We start from the raw sequence: 25,183 nt of genomic DNA, 5'->3' as shown, positions 1-25,183 counted from the left end.
TTCCATTAGGATATGGAGCAGGGAGCCAGGAGGGGAGTTCAGCTCTGACTTCGGTGCCTAGGTCACTCTGCATGGAGCCTCCATTTCCTCATCTGTGAAATGAGGAAAATGTTTCTACTCTGCTGCTTTTGTGGGGCTGTGTGAGGTTCTGATGAATAGTGAATAAAAAGATGCTTAGGTGTTAATATGGGGCCACTTGTCCCTGCTGAAGCTAGAACTGTGTACATGCACTGGTCTGCAAGGAGTATGTCCCTTCTGTTCCTAAAGATTTTCCCAGCCCTCAGATTGATGGTTCAGGGAGCTGACTGTCTGCAAAGTGGGTTAAGAAGCAGCTCCAGGATTAGGGCTGGGTTCATGCTGACTTCTCTGGCTACACAAGTCTGCTACTGGGTTACCTGAGCATTTTGTTACCCTCTGTCCAGCTGGAGCATGGCAGTGGTGATGCTGTTGAAATTTATATAACACCTGTGTAGTGTGGATTCATATGAACTCATTCTCATGGTCACTTCTGATGGTCCCTTCTTAGCAGATAGATTAGTTGAAGCTCTGAGAGATAAACTTGATTTGTCCAATGTCTGTTAGTAAGTGGTCAGCTGATCTTTGGACAGGGTCCTTCTGAAATTCAAGTCGATGAATAAGTAGATGGTAAGTGATCAGATGGATGCTTGATGGCGGCTAAGTAGATGGATGAATGGATGATGGATGGATAGATATATGGGAGAATGGTGGTGGGTAGATGGGTGGATGATAGATGCATGGATGGATGTGTGTGTGGTTATGTAGGAGGATGGATGGTGGATGAGTGGTTGACTGGATGGAAGAATGAAAAATAGACGGGTGGATAGATGGCTGGGTGATGGATTGGTGGATGTTGAATAGATAGGTAAGTGAATGGATGGTGGGTGGATGGGTAGATGATAGATCCATGGATGCATGGATATATAGGTGCATGGATGGAGGGTAAGTGTTTGGTTGAATAGATGAATAGATAGATGGATGGGTGGGTAGATGGGTGATAGATGGGTAAATGAGTTTGGTAGGTGGATATCAGGAAGAGTGGATGGTGGGTGAGTGGATGGATGGATGGATGATGGATAGGTGAATGAGTGGATAGGTAGATATGAAAGTGAATAGATGAGTGGATAGGTGGATGATGAATGGATGCATGTATCCATGCATGCATGGATATGTAGGTGAACTGATGGTGATTGGGTATATGAATAGATGAGTGGGGTGGGCGATGGAGGAGAGTTGAGAGGTGGTTTTCTAGCCCTCCTGGTAATGGACTTTTCAGAGTGGGTAGGCTCTGTCTCTCATGTAGGCTGTTTTTGCAGATATTCGGGGAGGTCCCTGGCAACAACTCCTTTGGAGTGAAGGTTCACTCAAAAGAAGGGGTTCCCATTTGGTTCTCAAACTCTAGGTTTGAGCAGCTAATGCTTCACTCTTATAGCAGTTAGGAGTCCATTCTGTGACCCTGGTTTTATAGCACAATCTGTGCCCTGCACCAGCCTCCAGACACATTGTCCCATCTTTTCCCTGGACTTCAACCTATCCTCTTCCCTAGGGGAGAAGCCTCCATGCTTCACCTTGCTCCTCTCTGAGTCAATCCCTTTCCTGGTACTTAAGGAGTGACCATGGGGCTTGGCTCATCGGCTCATCTGCTCTGCCCCCCGTGTGTGCTGCAGCTGCACTACCTCTCAGAGCACCCATGCAGCCTGGCTACCAGCTAGACCCACTTGTGCTGTCGCCAGGACCAGTGGGGTTTAATGCCTCAGTATTTCTGAGTTTCCATGTTGCACCCCAGCCAGCCAGGAAAGGGCCTTTGAGATAATGTGCTCCAGCCACTGCCATTTTAGCCAATATGATAGCCAAGCATAGAGTCCATAACCATCAGTGCTGCAGTGACAGAGGCATCTAGGAGCTGAGCTTTTTATCTCTCATCTATTCTCCCAGCAGCCCCCTGCAGTAAGCACGCCCCCCCTACACACTGCCACCCATTTCACAAATGAACAAATGAAGGCTCAGAGAGAAAAAGCAACTCAAGATTACTTGGGGAAGATCACCCAAGGAGTGAAAGGCAGTTGAGTACCTGCAGAGCCCCTGCTTGTAGCCACTGGCCTTGCCACCTCCATCATTCCAGGCAGATGTGGGCATGTGCATTTGGGGTGGTCCAGGGAGAGAGGAGGAGTTGGAGGAGAGCCCCGAAGAGCCCGTGCCTGGTGGGGAAACTTGTCTCTCCCCACCCTTGCTTTTCAGGCTAACCCTGCCCAGGCTCCCACTGAGCTGAGGCAGGTTGAACAAATAAAAAGGTCACTGGTACACACACATATGGCTCAGCAGGCTGGTGGGAAAACTCACTCACATCCTCTCAGGGAACCTGGAGGACTCTTCTTGCATTTCTCACATCTGTCCCCTCACAAGCAGGTGGCCCACGTGGTCCCCTCCATATGTCACTGGCCTGCTGAGCTACACCTTTGGACAAGATACATCCAGCAACTTCGTGCTAGTTGGAGTCTCTACTCTAGTAGCACTGGATGTTTGGGGATAAATGACTTGCATCAAGTCCCATGGTGGAGAGCAGCTCACAAGATGAGGAAGAGTTGAGTGAGGAGATCACACAGAGGCCACATCTGCTTGAGTCTCTTGACCCATGGCTGCTTGGTGGTGACAAAGCTCACACCATGGGGATTCTGAGATTACTACAATGGTCAAGATTTGGCTGGAGAGGACCCTGGATGGGGGGATCCCTGGGGAGAACACCAACTGTGGGTAACCTCCCACTCTCCCAGTGTCCCAGAGCCCAGGGGAGCCTCCATGCCTCTCACCTGTGCCACAAGAGGTCAGGTGACCAGGCTACTTTCCTCCAAAGTGTTCTGCTCCATGTGGGTAAGGGACAAATCTGGGTCCAGGGCCAGGCAGGCACATCATGCATTCTGTCCCAATCCATTCCTTGCCAGCAGTGTAAATGCGGGTCTAAATTTAGCATGCCACAGCCCCATTTGACATCCTCAGACTGGGATCCTCAGTGACACCTGTCCAGGTGCTCCTGGCTCAATCTCACTGTCATAGAACTGAGTGGGGAAGGAAGAAGTACATGGACTACCACACCATGGTACTTCTGCAGCTTCGTCCCAGTACAAACCAGCCCTCCAGTGTTTGCGTGGAGCATTCAGGATATGTGTGGTACCAAAGATGAGAGTTCACATTAAATGCCAAAAGCAAGTCCCATCTACTTCTAGAATTCTCCCTGCAAATCCATTTTATGCCAGTCACTGTGTAGATGGGTGTTTTCCTTGAAAAAAGCATGAGGCTGCCTCCTTGATCTCAGAGGCCACAGCATCTGTAGTGTGAGGAACCATAGCTGGGGACCACAGCCTGGTTCAGATATGCTTTCAGTTCTGGAACCTGTCTCCTGTGACATTTATCTTCTGCTCCCTTGCTGTGGTTGGGTGCCCCTTAGAGATCACCAGCACAGTTGAAGGCCATTCCTGTCTTTCTGGCCCATTGTCCTGAGGTCCCTGCTAGACTCCCCCAAGTGGGTGTGTTTGTCTCCGGAGCCCCCCCATCCTGGGAAGAGAAGTGAACATTACACTTGATGATCCTCTGCTTAGGACATGGGGATGTGTACTCTGTCTCCATCCTGGGCACAGTATCACCTGGTCATCCATCCCAGGGGTACAGTAATACCATTACAAGAAGCTACTCTTCTGACTTATCTGTGCCGGTACCTCTGTCACACCCTGTCCCGGTGGCTGTCTTCAGTTAAGGTGCCCTGCACTGTCAGGTGGAGAGATCAGCCTGATAAGCATGCTCCTCGTGATCAGTGACATAAAACAAGACAAGATCGAAGTTCCTCTTGGGAGTGTTGCTGGGCAGACTGATGATGACCACTTTTGATGGAAGATTTCCTTACCCAGCATGACTGACACTGGCAGTGCACTGGTTGAAATGTGACATCCAGGGCTTCCCTTCATTTTTGCCTCCACCTCAGCCTTTTCTTTTTAAATCATGGTCAAATACACACAACATAACATCACCACTTTAGCCATGTTCGGGTGCACTGGGCAGGGCCATTCAGCATGTTCACACTGTTGTATGGCCATCACCACCATCCACTTCCAGAACTTTCTCGTCTTCCCAGAACCAAAGCTCCGGCCCCACTAAACATGACTCCCCAGCCCCTGGCACCCCATCCTACTTCCTGTCTCTGTGGACCTGACCCCTCTAGGGACCTCATATGAAGGGAACTATGCAGGATTTTGTTCTGTAACTGGTCTATCTCACTGAGTACCGTGGCCTCGAGGTCCATCTGAGTTGTCCTGTGTCAGAATGTGCTTGTTTTTCATGGCTGAATCCTCTTCCACGATATGAGTGAACCATCAATCCATGGAGACAGGGTGACCTCCACCTTTGGTCGTTGAGTAAAGCTGTTGCAAACATGGTATGCGCACATCTCTTTGAGGCCCCGATTTCACTTCTTTGGGGACATACCCAGAAGTGGGGCCGTTGGGTCTACGGTGTCTTTTTCTTTTCTGCCATAGATGCTGCCTCCAGCCTATCCCTGTTGTCATCACTGACCTCACAGATACAGTGTGATGGCTTGTGGCACAGACTCTGGGTTTTACTGGCCACAGCAGGTGACATGTGGCTCTCTGACCATTTCTGTCCCTCTTCCCTCTCACTGATCCAGGCCACCTCTTGCTCCTGGTGCCAACAAGGGCTCTCTCTCAGCCTTCGAGTACCCGGGGCCCAAGCGGAAGCTCTACAGTGCGGTGCCTGGGAGACTCTTCGTCGTCGTCAAGCCATACCAACCTCAAGTCGATGGCGAGATCCCCCTTCACCGTGGTGACAGGGTCAAAGGTCAGTGCCCACCTCTTTTCCTCTGCTTCTGGGGCAGTGCACTGGGGCCACTTGGCCTCCGTCGACCCCCTCAGTGGATCTGCTGGGTGGCAACATCTAAGACATGGCTCCTGCAGGGCCCCATGGGAAATTCTGTCCCCTAGGAGGGTAGGAATGGGAACAAAGCCATGTCCGCTAGCCCTGTGCATTCACTCTGGAGGGAAGGAGCTGTGGTGCCTGGCCTGAGCCTGGGAGGAAGGTGGCACATGCACATCTGGGTGAGACTTATCATGGAAACTGCAGGGAGGAGCCAGCCCAGGGTATTGGTAAGCAGAGCTCCTCTCCAGTCACAAGATTTCTGAGAGCCACAGCAAGTGGAGCAGGGGCAGGACCTGGTATAGGTCAGATTTGGGATATCCAGGTAGCAGGTCCAGCATGGGCCAGGGTCTGGAGGCCTGCAGTGTTCAAAGGAAGGAAATTCACCAAGTGAAGGGTGAGTCATAAGGCTGGATCCTGGGAATGATGGTTGAAAAGCATTTTGATGAATTCAAGCCATGGAGTTGGACCTTGTTCCACAGGTACTGGGGAGCCAATAATGGCTTCTGCATGGAGAAAGGAATACAGTAAGGGTATGTCCAGGATGGAGAGAAATTGATGGTGGCATTGTCAGAGTCTTGTAGCTGAAGGCCACCCAGGGAAGAGAGGTGGAGGTGGGCCGTGGAGGCCACATGCCAGCATTTGCAACTCACTGGGTGGAACAAGGAAGGGACACCATACGTCCCCAGCATGCCCAAGCCGTGCCCCTGGACAGGCTTCCAGAAGATGTGGCACAGGATAGCAAGTAGAGGTTGGTGGCCAGCTTTCAATCCTGCCTTCCCCCTACTGTTGCTGTTTGGCCCACAGCAAGTAATCAGTTCCTCTCTTTGTACCTCACGCTCACTGGCCCGACTTCATCTGCATTATGGCAAGGTTCTAGAGATGATGGAGCCCCATCTTCTCTTAACCCCCGACTTTTCCCTCTGATGGAGTCTAACAAGTTCTTGGAGTTCCACTCATTTTTCTTCTAAGTTAAACTTGTGAATTTTATAATTTCAAAAATTATTTGTTTACTACACTCTCTATGTATGTACTTTTTTATTGCTGCCTTTGGTTTCCCAAGATTCCCATTACTCTGTTGGGATTGTTTTTTTACTGCTAACCTGAGTTGGCTTACAAAATTGTGGATTGGTGTAATTGCAACATTAAACCTTGTCTGACAGTCCAACCTCAGCTTCATGTTCAGTTTGGGGTTCAAGTGATTCTCATCTCTTGAGAGCATGCTTCATTCTTACTTCATGTGTCCAGTGATTTTCAGCTGCATTCTTGACATCAGTGTGTTAGGTAATGGAGAGCTTGGCTTCTGGAGTTTTTCTTCTCATGAATTTCTTCTCTTCACTTTAAAAGGTTGCTTAGGTGACAGCTCTGTGCAAGCTCAGACCCCATAACTGCAGCTTAACTGCTTTGAGTTTATTCTGTGTGTATATTTTGGGGTTTGATTGGAGATGTGGGGAGTCTGAGTTTGCCAACTCCTCTTTGATCTTTTTCTTTCCAGGGACTTCCCCCACCCTCTGCAGAGTCCATGGTTTTCTGGCTCCACCTCCCTGGCTCTTCTGGCTGTCCCCATGCAGGGCATCTCCACTGGTAACCCTGCCATGTGGGCTGTACTTACCCAAGGCTAAAAAACACAGAGAGGAACTCTTTGAGCCATTTCCACCCCACCTTCCAGGCAAGCACAGATCTCCACTGAAGTCTGGCTGCTTCTCTTCAACTTCCACCCTCTCTAGCTTGTTCCTTTTCGTATTATGTTTGAGTTTTGGAGCTGTTTCCAATGGTGTAGTTCAAAGGGTCTTAATATCTACAAGCAAAATGCCCTGAATTGCATAAATATAGTTTAACCCATGATTTTTGTTAGTTTTTACATTATAAAAACTCATATGAAGCTCTACCTAAGCAATTCTCTTCTCCTTTTGTGCTTTTAAAGCACCAGAATGACCTGTTCACAGCTACGCAGCAAAGAACACTGTAGGTGTCCTCACAGGCCATTGCTGCACAGCACACGAGCAGGTCCCTTGCCTCCCTGTGCACCCCAGGGCTGTGCCCTGAGATGACTTTATCAAACCCAGGCCTCCACTGATTGTGCGGAGCATCCATCAGCTGGGCTTCATGGAATCTAAGGGGCCAGCATTGATTTTTGGAGGAAATTGCTTCAAGCGGTTATCATGGTGCTGGTCAGCTGGGATACAGCTTGTCTGTTTCATTTAGGTCATTTCTTCAGATTATTAAGCAAGAACTTATAAAGCTGATATTTTCTGTTCTGTTGACCTTACAAAATTGTGGGCCAGATGGATCTTTATCTGGCTTTTGAGGTTCAGACAAAGGATAGCAGAAAGCACTTCTGGTGCCATGACCCCCTTTCTTCAGTCCTGGGTCCTTCACATCCAGAATTCAAAAAGAAGATTAAAGTGTGTAGAGATTATCTTGATCTCCCCATTGCATGGCCATTTTTGAAAGGAGTGAGAACAATGGGGCCGACCCCAGCCCAGCACCAATGTCCTAAGATATAAAGATTCCCTTTCTGCATTGTACCACCCTGAGTTTTGCTGTTACAACGAAAGTGTTTATCAAAATGGGGCTGTGTGGGCAGAGCAACCCTGGTGGAACTTCCCTCCAACCTGTGGTATCTGGGTTCCTCACTCATGCTCAACAGTTGAATTAACAAACACTACACCTTTAACTCTTCCAGCCTGCGTTCACTGAGCACCTACCGTGCACCCAGCGAGGGAAAGTCTGAGCTGAACTGAGAAGCCCCCACCCTGCAGCCCAGGGTAGCTGTGTCTGTCCAGCTATGCACAATGGCCCCTCAAGACAAGGCACCATATGGCCACCTTCCTTTCTCAGAAAGTCAGAAATCACTTCTTCTCCTACCAAGACCATGGTTAGCAGGTTCCTCATTAGTGAGTCAGTGTGTCAAAGGGCCTGACCTCCACGGGATGGGCACTGGGCACATGTCCATCACCCTTTTCACATCTAGCAGGATGATGGCTCATAACCAGCAGACCACTCACCTCCCAATGGGGGTCTTTCTCTTCGCATTGCTTTGAGGGACCCCTGGAGCTAGGCAGTTGATCTCCTCCCACTCTCCTGCCCTCTACCACCCAGGTGAGGAAAGACATAGTCCCAGCATTTTCAGTCCTTTGGAGGCAGTGGCTGCACACTTTCTACATCTGAAGTCATGATGGTGAGGCCATCCATCCCCACTGTCCTGCCTCAGGGGAACACTGAGAGATGGAACAAAGTGGCATGCACTTTGGTTCCTATGACACATGAGAGGAGAGAGGTGACAGGCCAGATGTCCAGATGTCTTGTCACCTACTGAGTGGAAATGTGCCATGGGCAGGAGTCTGAGGATGCTTGGCCAGGTCCCCTCATTCACAGCTGAAGGAAGCATGGCCTACAGATGGTGGCTCTGAAGACTTGCTGGCCCTTGATCCTTCCGCCCAGCCCCCATTATCCTGGCTCTCCGTGTCCCTCTGTGTCCCTCTGGCTAATTCCTTTCCCTTTCCTTTCTTTGCCTCTAGTTCTGAGCATCGGTGAAGGAGGCTTCTGGGAAGGCAGCGCCCGAGGCCACATCGGGTGGTTTCCAGCTGAGTGCGTGGAGGAGGTGCAGTGTAAGCCCAAGGATGGCCAGGCAGGTAAGGCAGCTGCGCCCGCCAGGCTTCTGTGTCCCCAGCCCCTCTCCAGCCCATGCCTGTGCTATCATTTTGGCTGGAATTGTACAGCAAAGATTGGCCATTGAGTTATCAAGGGAGACCAGGCAGCAAACCAAGGACTTCTCTAGATGACTGGAAATAGGTTGGCTGGTTCCATTCCACTGGGCTTCATCCAAAGCAGAAATTCATTGTGAGCTGGTATGGAAGCTTTCAGTTACAAGGCTGCTCAGCACATGTCCCAGGAAACTTGGATCATGTGTCCTAAGCATCAGAGAAAGTCTTTGGGGGTAGATTAAATTTCTTTTTCCATATCTGTGTGGATGTCAAGAAATGGCCGCTCCTCGCTGCCGGGCCGGGGGGGCTCTGCCACACCTCCCAGGAGCATCTGGGCCAAAGCCAGGATGGGAGCTGTGCAGAGCTCAGGAAGCAGTCATCCTGAATCTTTTCAGAACTCCCAAGTAGAGTCTGGCGGAGAATTGTTCTGAAATGGGTTGCAAAAGATCAGCTTGATGATGTTACCAGACCATGCGTATGAAATGGTGCAACGTAGATATCTGAGAATTGGGGGAGAGGGAGGCCTTGGCATCTTGGGTCACATGTGTTGTCTGTCTTTGGCTTTCATGGGCTCCAGGCCAACCGCTGGTGTACCCTCAAAAGTGGCCTCAGGGCTCTTTGCAGTCACTGACCTCACTATCTCCCTGTGTGGACCCTGTGGCTACTGAGTGGTCTCCAATGTGCCCTTTGTCCGGTTTTTGAGGCTCTCAGTCCAGATGCTCCATGGGGATCCCTCACCCCTGATCAGGTCCACCGGGGCCAGCAAGGACCTGAAAAAATATGAGGTGTGAAGCCGGAAGCATCTCTCGTATGTCCCCTTAGGCCAGCCTGGTCTTCCAGTCTCTCAGAGGGACCCAGCAGGTTTCCTCTTTGAGAACCTGGGAGTTCCCGGCTGTGGAGGCTGTTGGACCGGACCCTAGACTATATTGTGCGGTGTCAAGATAGGATATGTCCCAAACTGGACCTTAAAGAAAAGACAGGATTGTGCTCTGTGGGCAGGGAGGTGGGGGTTGGCAGTCAGCAAGCAGGAGGAGTGGGTTTTGCTGGATGTACTGACAGGGACACCGAGCTCTGGGTACTGGCTGGACTCCCGGCCCCCAGAACATGTTCACCCCATGTCCGCTCTGTCTCCCCACTGCAAACAGCCTCCCAGGTCTGAGAAGGTCAAGACTGCGTCCGTGATTTCACTCCCTCCTCTCCAGCCCCCTCCAGCCCCACCTGGACACCCCAGTGGGCTCATCACCCCATCCCTCTCCTGCCCTGACCCTCAGACCCATGCTTGGTCACCTCCCCTCCAGTCATTTGTTGGGAAGACTTAGGTGTGCTGGCTGGGCATTCCTGGCTGTGCCATGCCTGCACGGGCAGCCCTGGAGGGCCACAAGGATGTACTGGGCCCGCCTACTCTCTCCATTCTTTGAAAAATCATGGCTTCCTGGGGGACTGGGCAGGAAAAGGCAGGGCAGCTGGAGTGGCCTGCACCCCCCGTCCCGTGGCATTGCCCCATGCCCCAGATGGGAGCTTGTGGGTTTTCCTGGCCCCCTGGGAAGGAGCTTCTTGGGGATGGTGGCTTGTTGTGGAAACAAGTACAGTAGTGTTGTTTGAGGAAAAATCCTTAATTAAGGATCTTAGCAGCTGGAACAAATTGCCGCAGAGTGGCTTCACACAACATGGTTTATTCCCTTGCTATTTCTAGAGGTCAGAAGTCTGGCATGGAGCCACCAGGCAGGGCTGTGTTCCTTCCAGATGCCATTACTGGAGGGGCATTTTCTCCCTTTTCAGCTTCCACAGGCTGCAGTGCTTTTGGCTGTGGCCACATCCTCCCTTCTGTGCCCAGCAGCTGTGGGTCAGGTCACTCTCTCATTGCACCTCAGACTGTGTCCTCCCTCCTCCTCTTCCACCTTAAGGGTCCATGTGATTAGATGGCCACCCAGATAACCCAGCTCCAGGCAACCTGATTAATAGCCTGGATTCCATCTGCAACTTCAGTTGCCTTTGCCATTCAGGTGACATGCACAGGTCCCAAGGATTCCCAGATGCTAAATCGTGAACCTAATACCTCTGGTGACCCATAGGAGACCATGGGCCAGAGGAGGAAGCCCTCCTGACAACCTGGCATGAGCAGAGGGCAGCACAGCACAGAGCTCACAGGAGTGGGATGTGAGCTGGACTCCAAGGGAGAAGGATTCCTGAGCAGCCTGAGCTCTGCTTGCCCCTAGGCTTTCTGACACTCTGACTTGGTAACCATCTTTTTATTAATGTCTTGTACAGGTATGATTTGCATACAGTGAAGTGCACAGATTATGGGAAGAAGTGAGTGCACTTTGAAAAATATATACAGCTGGGCCAGGGATTTAGCTCAGTAGTTCCGCTGCCTGCCTCACAAGCACAAGATCCTGGGTTCAATCCCCAGTACCAAAAAAAAATGTATACAGCTGTATCTCCAGCTGCAATTAACATATACAATGCTTCCTCATCCCATGAATTTCTCCCAGATGCTCTCTAGTGACCACCCTTAGCCCCTAGAGACAAGCACCTTCCTGCTTTCTGCCACCACAGATCAGCTTGGCCTGTTTGGTTTCCTACAGATGAACCCCACAGCTGGTACCCTGGGTCTGACTTCTTTCATTCAACCCAGTGCCTGCGATATTCTACTGTAGTGTTAGGCATAGCAGCAGTTTCTACATGGGTGTTGAATGCCACAAATTGTGCATTCATTTTCCTGGTGATGGACAGTTGGGTTGCTTCTCAGTTTGGATTAATGTGAACGAAGCTACTAAGAGTGTTTTATAGAAGTTTTTCCATGGACATCTGGTTTCACTTCTTTAGGTGGAAAACTGCTGGATCACACGATGGGACCATGTTTAACTTTATAAGAAAGGGTTCTCCTGATGCCCATGCCATTTTACACTGTTACAGCAGGATCTGAGTTCCAGATGCTCCACCTTCTCCTCAGCACTTGATAGTATCAGTCTTTTAACCTCAGCCATACTGAAGGGTGTGATGTGACATCTTATTGTGGGTACGATTTGCATTTTTCTGAGACTATTGTTAGAAAGAACCTTTTGTATACCACATGTGTAGCTTCTCTAGGGAGGTATCAGTTAAAGTTTTCTTGTCCTTCTCTGATTGAAATATTTATCTTTTCCGTTTTGGTTTGTGACAGCTCTTTTGCTGTAGATACTCAGTTCATCAGTCCTTTGTCACCTATATGTTGCAAATATATTTTTCTAGCCTGGGATTTGCCTTTCCATTTTCTAATTGTGTCTTTTAATGAGGGGAAAGTTTTATAATTTTAGATGAAGTCCAGTTTCCACTTTTTCCTTTCACAGTGCTTTTTGTGGCTTTGACATTGTAAACTTGCAGACCTTGTATATACACAGAGCCCAAAAGATGGTGCACAATATTTTTTAAATGCTTCCATCCAGCCAGCTCTTTCTACACAGAGTCAGCCTTGTCTGAACCCTGGAAAGTTCTTCTTCTTTCCTGTAGCACCACGGTTTTATATGGTAAAGTAAGCACATGGCTGGCAGCTCCTACTCATGAGTATTAAATGAACTAGGTGAATAATTCAAGGAATGAATGAGCAGCCCCGTAAAGAAGTGGCCAGGGGATGGGACCAGCTGCATCCTCATTGCCCAGTGACAGACATCAGGGGCTGGGGACTGACAGCAAGATGAAATGGTGGCCCTGGTATTGGTTGATCAGACTTCACAAGCTAAGCCCAGCTCCACAAGTAGCTGAACAGTTAGGCCTGTGATGTGTGAAGCACTTGCTTACCCTAGCCTTGTGCTGATTTCTTACATTGCATGTTTGTGGTTCTTCTGGGTTCCTAGTGGACTATTCCATGTGCATCCCCTCTGACCTTGGGGAGCAAATGAGGCAGGAAATCTCATATAAGCATCCGCACTGTGGCGCCTGGGGAAGCACAAGCAGGGAGTCACCACACTGGGATAGGGCCCATTCTTTGTGACTCCTGATGTTCTGCATGTTGGCCTATTCCATGTCAGAGCAGCCTCCTCATCATGTGACTCGCGTGGTGATCCTGGAGTGTGACCACCACTGATTGTGTGTCGGCGGGAGCCAGAGAGGCAGAGAGAGAGAGCGCTGGTCCATTCTCTGGTCTACTGCCTCCAGTTTGCATCTGTTACAAAGCTTATTTATGACTCTGGAGAGATTCATCTGAAGTGTCAAGGCTTGATATGAGGTGTGTGAAGGGTCAGGGGAAGATTAGGACCGTAGTTCTTATTTTTTCCAAGCTTGAGAGACAGCAGTGTGCCCGATTTACAAAACTCATCTCTTTGCATGCATCAGCCATGGAGCTAGCAGCAAAGAGCAGCACATGACCACAGCACAGTGAGCATCAAGCTCCATCCTGGAAGAGGAGCTCTGGAAATTGCTAGTTAATGACATGCCTGTCCCTCCTTCCATCCTCCTGGACCACAGGTTCCTCAAAGCAGAGACAGAATTCTGCTCTTTGTCCTGCCCAGTGCCTGTGCAGGATGGTGCATTCAGCAGATGGTCCCTCACTTCCATAGAAGGGAGGCCTGGTGTTACACTGGATCTGGAGACTCCAGAAATGCTCTGTGTAGACCAGCAATACCTAGATTAGTGTGTGACATGCTGACTGGGAGCCGTGGCCGGGGCTGACTGACAAAGACTGGCCATAACAGGGACAGAACACCCGTCTCCCCTGCTCCCATCCTTCCATCTTCCAAGGTGTTGGTTTCCTCGTTTGTACGCTCAAGCGGGTAGAGTGAGTGATGGCATGATCCTTCCTCGTTAGAGCTCTACCAAGTGAACCAAAGTCACGAATTCCCTGGAGGATGGGTCTCAAATAAGAAACTAAGAGTATTTCCAAAATCATCACTTGGCACCCAGTGACAAGTCACGCTCTGAGAGTCTAAATGCACACGCCTGCTGTTTTCATGATGTGTCTTGTGTGTAAATGGAAACCTCCTAGATGATGTGGCTGCCTAGTTGTCCCTGAGAAAATGACAAGGCCAGGAAACACCAGAGCACATTGGATTTTAGCTACTGAAATGAGGGCCTGACCCTGGGTGAACCCTGGGCAGAGGATGCGGTGGATGTGATGAATCACCATAGCCCAGTGCTGGCCCCAGCCTTTGAGACAGGTAGGATCAGTCACCTGGAAGTTGCTGAGGTGGGAGTGGTGCCTGCTGACTGGCAGCCCAGACCCCAGTATAGATGTTAGCACCAAAACCCTGCCTCATTCCTCAGGCTACCAAATGGACTGCCTGGGAGATCTTGGGGTACCGTGAACCATGGGCACTGCCAGGGCCTGCCAGAAGTCAGGACCCATGGACAGCTACAGAGGCTCTCAAGGAAGCAACTTTGTAAGGTTTCCTGCAGAACAAGCATCCAAAATCTCATGACTGAATGTGTCCAAGGAGGGATTTGAACCAAGCTGTGTGGTTCACAGGCTGTCTTCACTTGCGCTGTCCCTTCTAGAATCCCTGCTGGGGTCTCTCCTTTTTCATTTGCCAAATGGTGGCCCCTGGCCTGGTTCTTGTTGTCACCTCAGCCATCCCTTTGGCTCTGGGAAACATCTCTAGTCTGTTGGCCTCATACCCTGTGACTTAATGCATCACACTCTTAGACCGCTCCTCCAGACCCCATGGATTCTGCAGAGTGGGCAGCATGGCTTGTCCTCCAGGAGTTGACTGTGAGCACAGTGTGCCTGTTGGCTGCCTTTGCCATCCTGCCTCACCACACTATGCCCAGAACCATCCCCTTGACCTCCTAGAACATCCTCCTCATGCCTCTGCCAGGCCTCAGTAGGTCATAAGATTTAAAACCTCCTGTCTCCAGATCTAACCCTCGGATCAGGGCTGAGCAGAATAATATGACCTCGTGGTTTTGCTGTTTTGTGACAGTTCACAAGTGATAGGTGCCCATTGTCCTTTGAGATTTCTTATCTGTCTCACTGATAAGGGCAAGTGGGAGGAGAAAGGACCTCATCATGATGTGCCTGCTACCTCAGTGATCGTGCCTTGCTGTCCAACACTAGTTCAGTGTCTAGGATGCAACTGTTCTCCAGGTGAGCTGTGTTCAACTTACCCAATATTCATTGAGTATCTGCTGGTGTCACTCATGTCCCCCATGCTGTAGAGTTGCATGACACTATGCAGTCTTTGCAGAGCTTGTCTAAACCTTGTACCTTGCCTCTCAGTTAGGTTTTTACAGATGGCTCATGTGGTCTTCACAGTAATCTGGGGAAGTGGGGACAAGGTGATGTCCCCCAATTTAGACATGAGGCCCAGAGATGAACGGAAAGCACCCTACACAGAGAAGTGAATCTACTAGGTACTCAAGCCAGCACCCAACCATAACACAGCTGAGCCAGGCTCAAGTGTCTTCAGGGCAGCAGCCACCCTCAGAGGTATTAAAATTTGGTGGCTGTAGAGTTGGGAGGTGGGATGTGGTGGCTCTGGCATTGGTAACATTGGTGATAACCACAGTAATGCTGTTCATGGTGGTGATGGTTCTGGTGGCAATGCTGTTAATGTTTCTGCTGCTAGTGGTGATGGCGATGATGACAACAGTGATAACAGTGGTCATGGTGGTGATGGTGATGATAGTGATGCTGTTGGTCATGGTGATGATGGTGGTGATGATGATGATGATGGTGATGCTGTTGGTCATGGTGATGATGATGGTGGTGATGATGATGGTGATGCTGTTGGTCATGGTGATGATGATGGTGGTGATGATGATGATGGTGATGCTGGTGGTCATGGTGATGATGATGGTGGTGATGATGATGATGATGGTGATGCTGTTGGTCATGGTGATGATGGTGGTGGTGATGATGATGATGGTGATGCTGGTGGTCATGGTGATGATGGTGGTGATGATGATGATGATGATGGTGATGCTGTTGGTCATGATGATGATGATGGTGGTGATGATGATGGTGATGCTGGTGGTCATGGTGATGATGGTGGTGATGATGATGATGATGATGGTGATGCTGTTGGTCATGGTGATGATGATGGTGGTGATGATGATGGTGATGCTGTTGGTCATGGTGATGATGGTGGTCATGGTGATGATGATGGTGGTGATGATGATGATGATGATGGTGATGCTGTTGGTCATGGTGATGATGGTGGTGATGATGATGATGATGGTGATGCTGGTGGTCATGGTGATGATGGTGGTGGTCATGGAGATAAGGAAGGTGGTAATGACAATGGTGAAGATGATGATGGAGAGGATGACCCAGGTTTTAAGGAGATAAGAGAAGAATGCTAATCAAGTCTGACAGTCCAGTGTGGTGACCCCTACTTCTCAGACCACAAGGTGAATACTGTCCCTATCCAGCCCTGCCCACCTCTCACTTCCTTAAGGAATCTCCTGAACTGCCCCTTCTGGTTCTGAAATGCCATCTTCTTCCTCAGTTTTTCTTGGTATAGAAGAATCCACATTGGGTGCCCTTGAGAAGAATCCTTTAGCTTCATATGCATCCACTTTTTCATCTGTAAATTGGGGTTATAGCGATTCTCAGTTTACATCCTACAGGATGTTCCAAGGGTTGACTGGAGAGAATGCTGAAGCTCACACTCCACGCACATGTGGCAGTGTCTGAAGCACTGTGGATGGCCTGGGTGTCCTGATCACAACACCAGGAGGTGACAGTACCAGTGCTCTCAATGCTCTGAGCAATAGTGACAATTCATGGTTATCCCTGCCTTGCTCCCTCCTTCACCTGCCCTGCCTCCCTTCTGCTCTGCGCCCTGGGTCTGGGCTTAACAGATTTCCCTATCCCCTGCCCACATTCCTAAAGGGGCCCAGGCAGGGACCTCCAAGGGTGTCACAGAGTAGACAGGCCAGCTTGGGTGTGTGAGGCCCCCACAGCCAGCCCCACAGGGAGGAGCAAAGAGCAGACACAAGAGCAGCAGTTCCGTTTTACTTCCCAGGCAGTGATGAGGCCTAGCAACCTTCTCACCAGTTATATTCTCACCTGAAAATCACTCCTGGTCTTTGCCCTTGTCCCACCCTGCTACCTCACTGTCACAAACACTGGCTGGTCCTGATTATCACTCAGGAAGTTTGCGTCCTGGGTAAGGCCCTCTACACCACTGGATTCTGGTCGTGGCCCTTCTCTCCTCTGCAGGCAGTCCCCGAGTCACTGCCCCCAGCTGGTGCCGAGACCATCTTCTTCAAGCCCCTGCTCTGAAACCAAAAGGTCCCTAAAGCAGATGGGTGGGGTGTTCACAGGATCATTCCCTTGGCCCTGGTAAATTGAAATCAAGCTCCCTTTTGGCTTCAGCAGCCCAGGGGCCCAGATAGGACAATGTCAGAAGCCCCTGTTGCATGTGTAGTTTTGTCACAGTGCATTCCATGTGACCAGGCTCCAAGCAAGCCTACCTCTGAGAGGTGTAAAATGAGGTTGAGTCACTTAGATCTCCCCAGCCCTGAGGGCTGCTCATGGCCACCTTCTGGATCCAGGGTTCATTCTCAGAAGCACCCTCTGGACCCTACACACCCACTGACCCCTTCCCCATCCCACGGTAAGGCTGCTGGAGTGCTGGGGAGATAGGAAGTGCTGGGTCCCAAGGACAGACTCATTCCCACCTCAGCCAGAACACTGCTTTTCTTATGCCAAGGGAACAATGAGGGCCTGGGGTGGGAGTGGGCGTGTTAAATAGGAGATCAGCTGGGGCAGAAAAGGAGGAGAAGAGGCTATGGGGGAAAGAAAGGCAGCAGGGAAGGGTCATTGCATGCAGGGTTGGTGCCAGGGTCTGCTATGATGAGCAAGGTTCCCTCCCCTTGGTCACTCTGATGCCTATAACCAGCCTTGTGCCTCAACTTCAGGGTGGCTGGTGTGTGGACAGGGTATGTCCTGATTCGACATGAGGCTCTTGGGTTCATTCTTGCCACCCCATCAGGCCCCAGCCTGGGTCCAACCAGAGGCTCAGGGGCTGGCCAGAGATCCGGGCCAGCCAGGCAGGGGTATCCTATGACCTAGTGCCTGTGGTTGCAGTTGGCACTTAGGATGTCCCATGAAAGCCTGAGAACTGTGAGTGCAGAATCCTGGGGAGCCTTCAGCTATGGCTACATGAACTCCTTCTGTCCCTGGCTCCAAGAGGTTAACCTTCAGGAGGTGACTTTCTCTGTCCCCTGAAGGGAGTCAGGACAGATACCCCTGACATGGAGCCTCTCGGAAGTGGGAGCTGGGAAACCCATAGGCCCTGGCCCCTGGTCTGGGTACAGGCCTGACATGCTGAGAGGGAGAAGCCCAAAGTCCTTGCTCAGGATCTGAGTCTGTGTTGTGCTGCTATCCTGGGATGGATAATCAAAAAGAGCAGAGATTTATTTTCTACAGTTGTGGAGGACAGGAAGTCCAAGGTCGAAAGGCTGCACCTGGGGAGGGCCTCTTGTGATCCATAGCAGAAGATGGTAGGCAGGATAGCGTAAGGGAGAAAGGAGCCTGATTCATCCTTTTATCAGGACCCCAGTCCTGCAAAGCTGACCCATTGCCCACCCCTACAGTAGAGGCATGGACCCATACATGAGGGCTCCCTCCAAAGCCTGCAGGGCCTGTAGGGAAGGGGTGTCCAGGGAAGCTTTGCAGGCCAGATAGACCCTGAACTCACTCCTTCCCCTTCCAAGCCTTTTCAGTCGGTTGGAAGATTGCTTTGGTTCTTCTGTGACTTTTAAAAAAAATTTGTGTGTGTAATACAACAAATACACAGCTCCCAAAGCACTTTGTATAGCAAAACATAAGTCATATAGCTCAGTATTGGGTCATAAAACCAACCAACAGGCAGCTGTCCCACTTCCTGTCATAACTTGACCCTCAGAGCCAGCCATGCCAGTGGGTCTAGTCTCCCATTTCCCTGTTTGCATGGATTTTATTTTTCTGCCCCTTCACAGGGTGACACTTGGGTTGTCTCCAGCAGGGGCTGTCACAGATATGGCTGTGTCACAGGTACTGCACCCTCCTGCCCTCTCCCCCGGAGTCAGTGTGCACATGTGCAGGAGGTGTCTCACACACCATGAGGGGTTTGCTCAGGGTGGCTGCGTCCTCTCCTCCCTCAGGCCCTTCAACTCTGTCCAGAGGGTTGACTTGGAACCCAGCCTGGAGGCTGGAAAGTCCCAGCTCAAGGTCCTCTGCCAAGAGCCCTCTTCCTGGAGTGCAAGTGGCTGTCATCTGTGAGGCTTCAGCAAGAGGCAAGAATGGGGAGAGTGCACACAAGAAAGTGCGCATGTGTTCTGCTGTCTCTTCCAAGGGCACTAATCCCACCGCAGAGGCTCCACCCTTATGTTCTCATCTGACCCTGGTCACCTCCCAAAGGCTTCACCTCCACATACCATCCCATTGGGGAGTCGGGGCCTCACTGTGTGAATTCGGGGGTACAGACTCTCAGTCCATTCAGTAGTGATGCCCATGTGTCCGCAGCACTCCCCGCTGGCCGACTCACTGTATAATGGATCGTACTGTCACTTCTGAGGCTGGCCCTGTCCTGTATGTTTGTTGGTCACTAGGTGCCTCTCTGCTCCAGCGAAGCACCACGTCAGTTCTTCAGCCTGCTTTTCTTTTAGGCTGTCTGTCTGTCTCTTATTGATTTGTGGTCCCTCTCTGTATTGTCTGGCAGCAAGCTTCTGGTCTGATACATGTTTGCAAGCATCTCTTCCCAGAGTGTTGCTGCTCTTTTCCTGGGGCCAGGAATCCTTCCACATGCTCCTGTGGCTGCTAACCCACCATAATCCCATTTCCTTCTTTCTGCTTAATTGATCATGAAGCCTCCCTCGTGTCTGTGCCAGGAATGTGGCAGGCTTCCCATTTTAAGTGATTCAAAGTGCTTATTTCAGAAATACATGTGTAGAGATGACTGTAACCGGAAACCCAGCCTGTGGCTCTGGGGGTGGCTGAGCCCTGGTCCCTCATCTGGACAAGGCCCCTAGCATGGTTATGATGTCCAGGGCTCTCAGAGGCTCTCAGGGCTGTGTGGGTGGGAGAACTGCACATGTGTGTGCCTGGGTGGGCACCATGGGGACAGAAGGCTCTGTCCATACACGTGGCTTGTCTTGGAACACGGCAGAGATCCTGACCCGGACATGATCCGATTTCACTGACATTTCACTTATGTTCTTCTTGTCTCTAGAACAGCCCTACACACTAAGTATTAGTGTTTCTACTTTGCACATAAGGAAATGGGGGTCAGAGAAACTAAAGGGCTAGTCCAGCATCCCAGATCCCTGTGAGCCTGAGGACTTACATCTGGGTCACCGAGCAAAGGAACCCCCTTGTCCCTCGTTCCCATCAAGGGCAGCCAACATATGTAAATAGAAAGATTCTTGTAACACTTCAGGCACCTTTGAGATGTGACTCAAGGTTCTAACCCTGATTTAAGGCTCAGGCCTTTGTCGGAGGAAGAAATATGGGTTTGTGGCTGCTCAGGATCCTCTCTGGTGACAGGGCTGAAGGGAGACGCTTGACTTTAAACTCCTGACCTTGGACGTCTCCCTCCCCCTGTCTCAACTCGGGGGGCTGTTCTAGTGATTATCACCCTTCCAGTTGGATGTTAAAAGCCTCAGTTCCCTTCCACTCCTATCCCGCCAAAAAGAATTTATTAGCATACATAATCGAAATGCCTAGAGTCATCTGGCTTCAGGGATAGCTGGATCTGGGTGCTCAGATGCTGTCCTCAGAGAATTCTCTTTCCATCTCTAGGCTCCAGTTCCTCCATGTTGGCTTTATTCTTTAGCTAACTAACCTCTCAGCTAGTCCCTGGCAGCCCCAGCCTTATGTTTTCATAGTTCCAATTCCAGCATCACAAGAGAATGGCTATTTGCTAGCTGCTTAGCTTAACAAAAGTCTGTGATGACACTGACCTGAATCACTTCTGTGCCTGCCCTGAACCCATATACTGTTACCTGGGGGTGGGTACACCTAGGAAGTATGGATGGCCAGGCCTGCGTGAGGGGTCTAGGGAGAATGGGATGCCAGGGATGGTCAGGGCACTGTAACCAGCAGGAGGAGGGGGCATCGCCTTTGAATGGCAAGCTGCGGACATCCCTTCCATGGGGAAGCAAGGCATCTAGGCTCTTTGAAGAACACAAGGGATGTTGCCATGACTTGCTTTCAGCACTAGTAGGAGTCCTTTCCAGGGAGACAAAGAAGGGACAGGAGCCCTGGCCGCCTCGCCCCACCACTGCCACTTGTTCTGGGTGTCCCTGACTGGAGCCCCAGGGAACTGCTGGCATCCTGCTGTCAAAGAGACATTCTGCTTGTCACTGTGCACCAAGCCCTCTGTAAAACGTCACAATGGCCATGGAAGTCTTCCAAAATAGAATGTTTTTGTTATCTTTAGAGCATTTAAAGATACAGGCAAATGACTCCATTAGTGCAATTGTAATCTAAAATATTAATAAGCAATAAAACCAGCTTCCAAAGAAGTCACTAGCTGTTCCCCAATGGAACATAAAATAACAGCGAGGACTCATGGTCCTGCCTGCTAATGACCGTGTGTGTTAAACAACCTGGCAGGCACATACGGCACCCCCTCCCCACCCACCCTTTCTTTTACGCCATTTTATTAAAATACACTTGGAGCTGCTTTGGGGGGGATGTGCCACTGTTTCTTAACAGCTGCTCAGGGTTTTAAATACTGGTTTCCATGCCTGGCTTTGCCCCCAAAATAGAGTTCTGCTGCGTCTGTCTATTGGTTCAGGGCTGCCTCAGGAGGATTTGGTCTCTCGGTTTGCTGTGGGACCCAGGCCTTTCCCACCTCCTCCCAGCAGTGGTGATGGCCTGCTCTGGGTTACCATGGCAACGTGGTAATGCTGGGTACCAACCCTGTCCTTCCTGCCGCTACAGGATGTGGTGTCCACAGCTCTATAGGGAAAGTCACCTTATGCTATGGCCACTATGGGCTAGGAGTTCCAGAGGGAGGGATAGGGCATGGCCCAGGCTCTCATAGGATTGGGGGCACTATCTGCTTCACTGGATGCCACTTACAGTAGGCAGGGAAGATACTGTGTGTGTTGGTTGAGACTGCCATAGCAAAGTTCCAAGCCCAAGTGGCTGAAATGACAAGTGTGTGTTTTCTTCCAGCTCTGGAGGCCAGACATCCCAGGTCAAGGTCAGATGGCTTGGTTCCTGGTGGGGACTCTCATCTGGCTGGCAGGCAACCCTTCCCCGTGTCCTCACGTGGCCTCTCTTCTGTGTGCACCCAGCCCTGATGGCTCCTGCTCTTATGGGGACACCAGTCCCAGTCAGGCCAGGGCCCTACCTTAATGACCTCATTTAATCTCAGCTGCTTCCCTGACAGCTCTGTCTCCAGATACAGTCACATTGAGGGCCAAGGCCTAAACACAAGCAACACGATTCAGTCCACAGCAGTGTGGAGTCATTGGCCTAAAGCAGGCTCTCCTCCATGTAGTCTTGTCTGCAGATGACACCCCAGTTTGGCCCCTTCCCACTGCATAGTCCCCTCCTCGGGGCCATGTTGTGGTCTGAGTTGAAGGCAGTGACTGTCCTCTCTGTCCTTAAACTGTTATTGACATGCCTTCCTGCCAGCCCATCAACCTTTGTCTGCCCAAGGACCATCCTGTGTTTTGGGGACATGACCCAGTTCCCTAAGTCCATTGAAAAGCCAAACATCAGCATCCACAGCTTATGATTTAAGGCCACAGGCTCAGGCACTGAAGCCACTAGCATTTTCTTGCTGTGTCATCCTGAGCAGATTATTCGGCCTCTCTGAGCCACCCTGTCCTGCTCTGTGAAATGGTAAGGACAGCGCTGTATTTGCTGGAAGGCTCCCGTGATGACAGAATGAATTCCTCGTGGTCATCACCTGACATAGTCTGCCTCTCCCATCCTTATCCTGCCTACCACATCTGCAGATGCCCAATGTTAGAACCCAGTCCTAAGCCTGGGCCATTGGAGAGTAATGCTGGTGCCGCAGTCCCTCTACCCAGTGAAACCAGTATCTGCAGTGGGGCCTGGGAACGTGTGTCTTAAAGTAGCTTTCCTGGTATGTTTAGTGAGCTTGGGCTGGGAGCCTCATGTTGGAGCAAGGAGAGGAGACCAAGAGCAAGCACCAGGGCTTTAACTTGTAAATACCAACATGAGTGAGGTGCACTGATTAAGCTGCACTGCCTTCCACAAGAGCAGAGAACAGGAGAGCACAACTGGCTCGTGATGTTTCCCATACTTCACATGGTGCCGGGCATCGAGGAGGCTCTGGAGTGGGGAAAAGGGCCATGGAGATGGATGGTAGGTGGATAGATGATGTGATTGATGGCTGGTTGGGAAGATTGTGGATAGATGGATGAGTGAGTGAGTGGATGGATGGATAAATAAGTAGACGGATGGAGAGATAGGTAGACTGGTGGGTGGATGGATGGATGGATGAACTGATGGATGCATTCATAGGTGGATAGGTAGATGGATGATGGACGGAGAGATGGATGAGTGGATGCTAGACAGACAAAGTCATGCCTGGATGGGTGAGCCTTGCTTGGGTGGTTGTTGATCCCCACTCTACCCCTCATTCACAAGTTGCCCCAATTGCAGTTGGGCAACCACTCCTACTATAAATCTCTGCACCCCGCCATGCCTGTGAGATATCAGTGGAACTGCCAAGTCAGGAAGTAGCCAGCAAGGCAGTGGGCACACTCACTTGAGACTCCAAGACGCAGCCTTTGCACCTGTGGCCCCCAACCAGGTCTCTTGTGGTCTTTTGCCCTGGGAGTTGTTCGGGTGCAGTTCCCCAAAGCCACCCCCCAGGGCCTCAGTTGCCTCACACCATGTGTGCCTGCCCTGCCTCTGAATCCAGCTTGCAGGCTTTACTCTGCCTCTGACAAGCCACAGAAATGGTGTGGGAGCTGGGCATCCTGCTTGGGAAAGGTGGCCGACCTGTCCCTTTTCTATGTCACGAGTGTCTGCATTCTCGAGTGCTCTAGAGGCCAATGATGTCATCAACCGAGAAGGGAGAAGAAGGCTGCTCTGTGTGCAGGTGCCACTTGTGATGAGCTGTCTAGCAGATGGAATCTGGCAAGGATGAGCCTGAGGTCCCTCCTTGGCACCAGGATACCCAGTTTGGGGATGGTGAGTCAGGGCCAGGAGCCCCCTTGTAGCTGGGGCAAAGACAAAGCCAGGGCCGCTCCCCACCCCAGAGTGTGCTGCGGCTCATTTTGGAAAGTGAAAGCTGTCATATGGTGTTCTGCTACTGAATGGAGATGTTGTTTTTGGCTCCTCTGAAATAGACGATGGGAAACAGATTCGGGGATTATGAATAAACATTGGCTTATGGGGGCCGCATGCTGGTAACGATGAAATCTCCACTTTTGCAGATTAAATTTAAGACATGCATATATAATGTGGATCTGAAAAGGCCAGAATCCTGCTCAAGCAAATCACGTAGCCAGTCTGAGAGGGCACTGTTGTTACCTGTCCCCAGGCAGGGTCGCAGGTGTAGAAACCCTGGGGACAGAGAGAAGCTGGGCTCCCAGGAGACCTGGCACAGGGGAGCCAGGAGACCGGCCAGGAAGCAGCGGATGGGCTCTACCCGCAGACGTGGACCCAGAGTCTGCACCCATCTGCGGCAAAGGCGGCAGCTTCCAGAAACTTCATGGTGATTGATCCATCCAATTGGGTTGCAGAATTAACTTTTGCCCATTAACCCTCTCCTGTCTAATGTGACCTTTTTCTATGCTCTGAGGGTCATCAGGTGGGGTACTCACCTTGTATTTTTCTTGAATTGAAATATAACTCCTATGCCAAAAGATTTGCCCTTTTAAAGTATACAATTCCATGGCTTTTTGAGTATTCACCTCGTTGTTTAAACATCACCATGATCTAATTCCAGAACATTTCATCACCCTGAGAAGAAACCCATAAAGATCACTTCTATCTTCCCCAGCCCCTGACTACCACTATGCTGCTTCCTGTCTCTATGGATTTCCCTATTCTGGAGACTCCATGTAATGAAATTATACAAAATGTGGTGTCTTGGGTGTGGGCACTTTCACTCAGGATAAGGTTTACTTTTTTTTTTTTTTTTTTTTGGTACCAGGGATCGAACTTGGGTCCTTGCACTTGCTCAGCAGGCAGCGGAACCACTGAGCTAAATCCCGTGCCCAGGTTTACTTTTTATGGCTGTGTAATAGTCCCTCGTAAGGGGCTCGGAGATGTAGCTCAGCGGCACAGCGCCTACCTAGGAAGCAGGAGGCCATGAGTTTGATCCTCAGTACCAAAAAAAAAGTCCCTCATAAGCATGCATTATACTTTGTTTATATGTTCATCAGTTATGGATGCTTGGGTTGTTTCTACCTTTTGGCTATTTTGTGTTTTGCTGTTGTGCAGTTTTTACTGAATGCCTATTCACTTCTCTCGGTGCATACCTGGGAGGGGAATTTCTATGTGATCTGGTCACTACGTTTCACTTTTTGAGGAACTGCCAGACTGTTTTCCACAATGGCTTCCCTGTTTTATATTCCCAACAGGGTATGAGGTTTCCAAGTCACCACATCCTCACCAACCCTCATCTTCCGGTTTGCTGTTGTTG

General features: G+C 50.5%; 1 protein-coding gene across 17 annotated transcripts in view; it reads left to right on the top strand.

Moving 5' to 3' along the window:
- The window catches only part of Shank2 (SH3 and multiple ankyrin repeat domains 2), a 534,108-nt gene that overhangs the window by 263,415 nt on the left and 245,510 nt on the right, over positions 1-25,183 (top strand). For all 17 annotated transcript variants that reach the window (XM_087205461.1, XM_087205469.1, XM_087205467.1 and 14 more), the window contains 2 exons: positions 4,691-4,860; positions 8,457-8,570. In XM_087205461.1, the coding sequence (XP_087061587.1) occupies positions 4,691-4,860; positions 8,457-8,570 (284 nt within the window). The remainder of the gene's footprint in view (positions 1-4,690; positions 4,861-8,456; positions 8,571-25,183) is intronic.

The sequence above is a fragment of the Heterocephalus glaber genome, unplaced genomic scaffold, assembly GCF_053883595.1.
Source record: "Heterocephalus glaber isolate CG9 unplaced genomic scaffold, H.glaber_assembly_v1.0 deba00000594, whole genome shotgun sequence".
In the NCBI taxonomy this organism is placed as follows: domain Eukaryota; kingdom Metazoa; phylum Chordata; class Mammalia; order Rodentia; family Bathyergidae; genus Heterocephalus; species Heterocephalus glaber.
The sequence above is the reverse complement of the archived record's forward strand: the minus strand, read 5'-3'. Positions and strand labels throughout refer to the sequence as shown.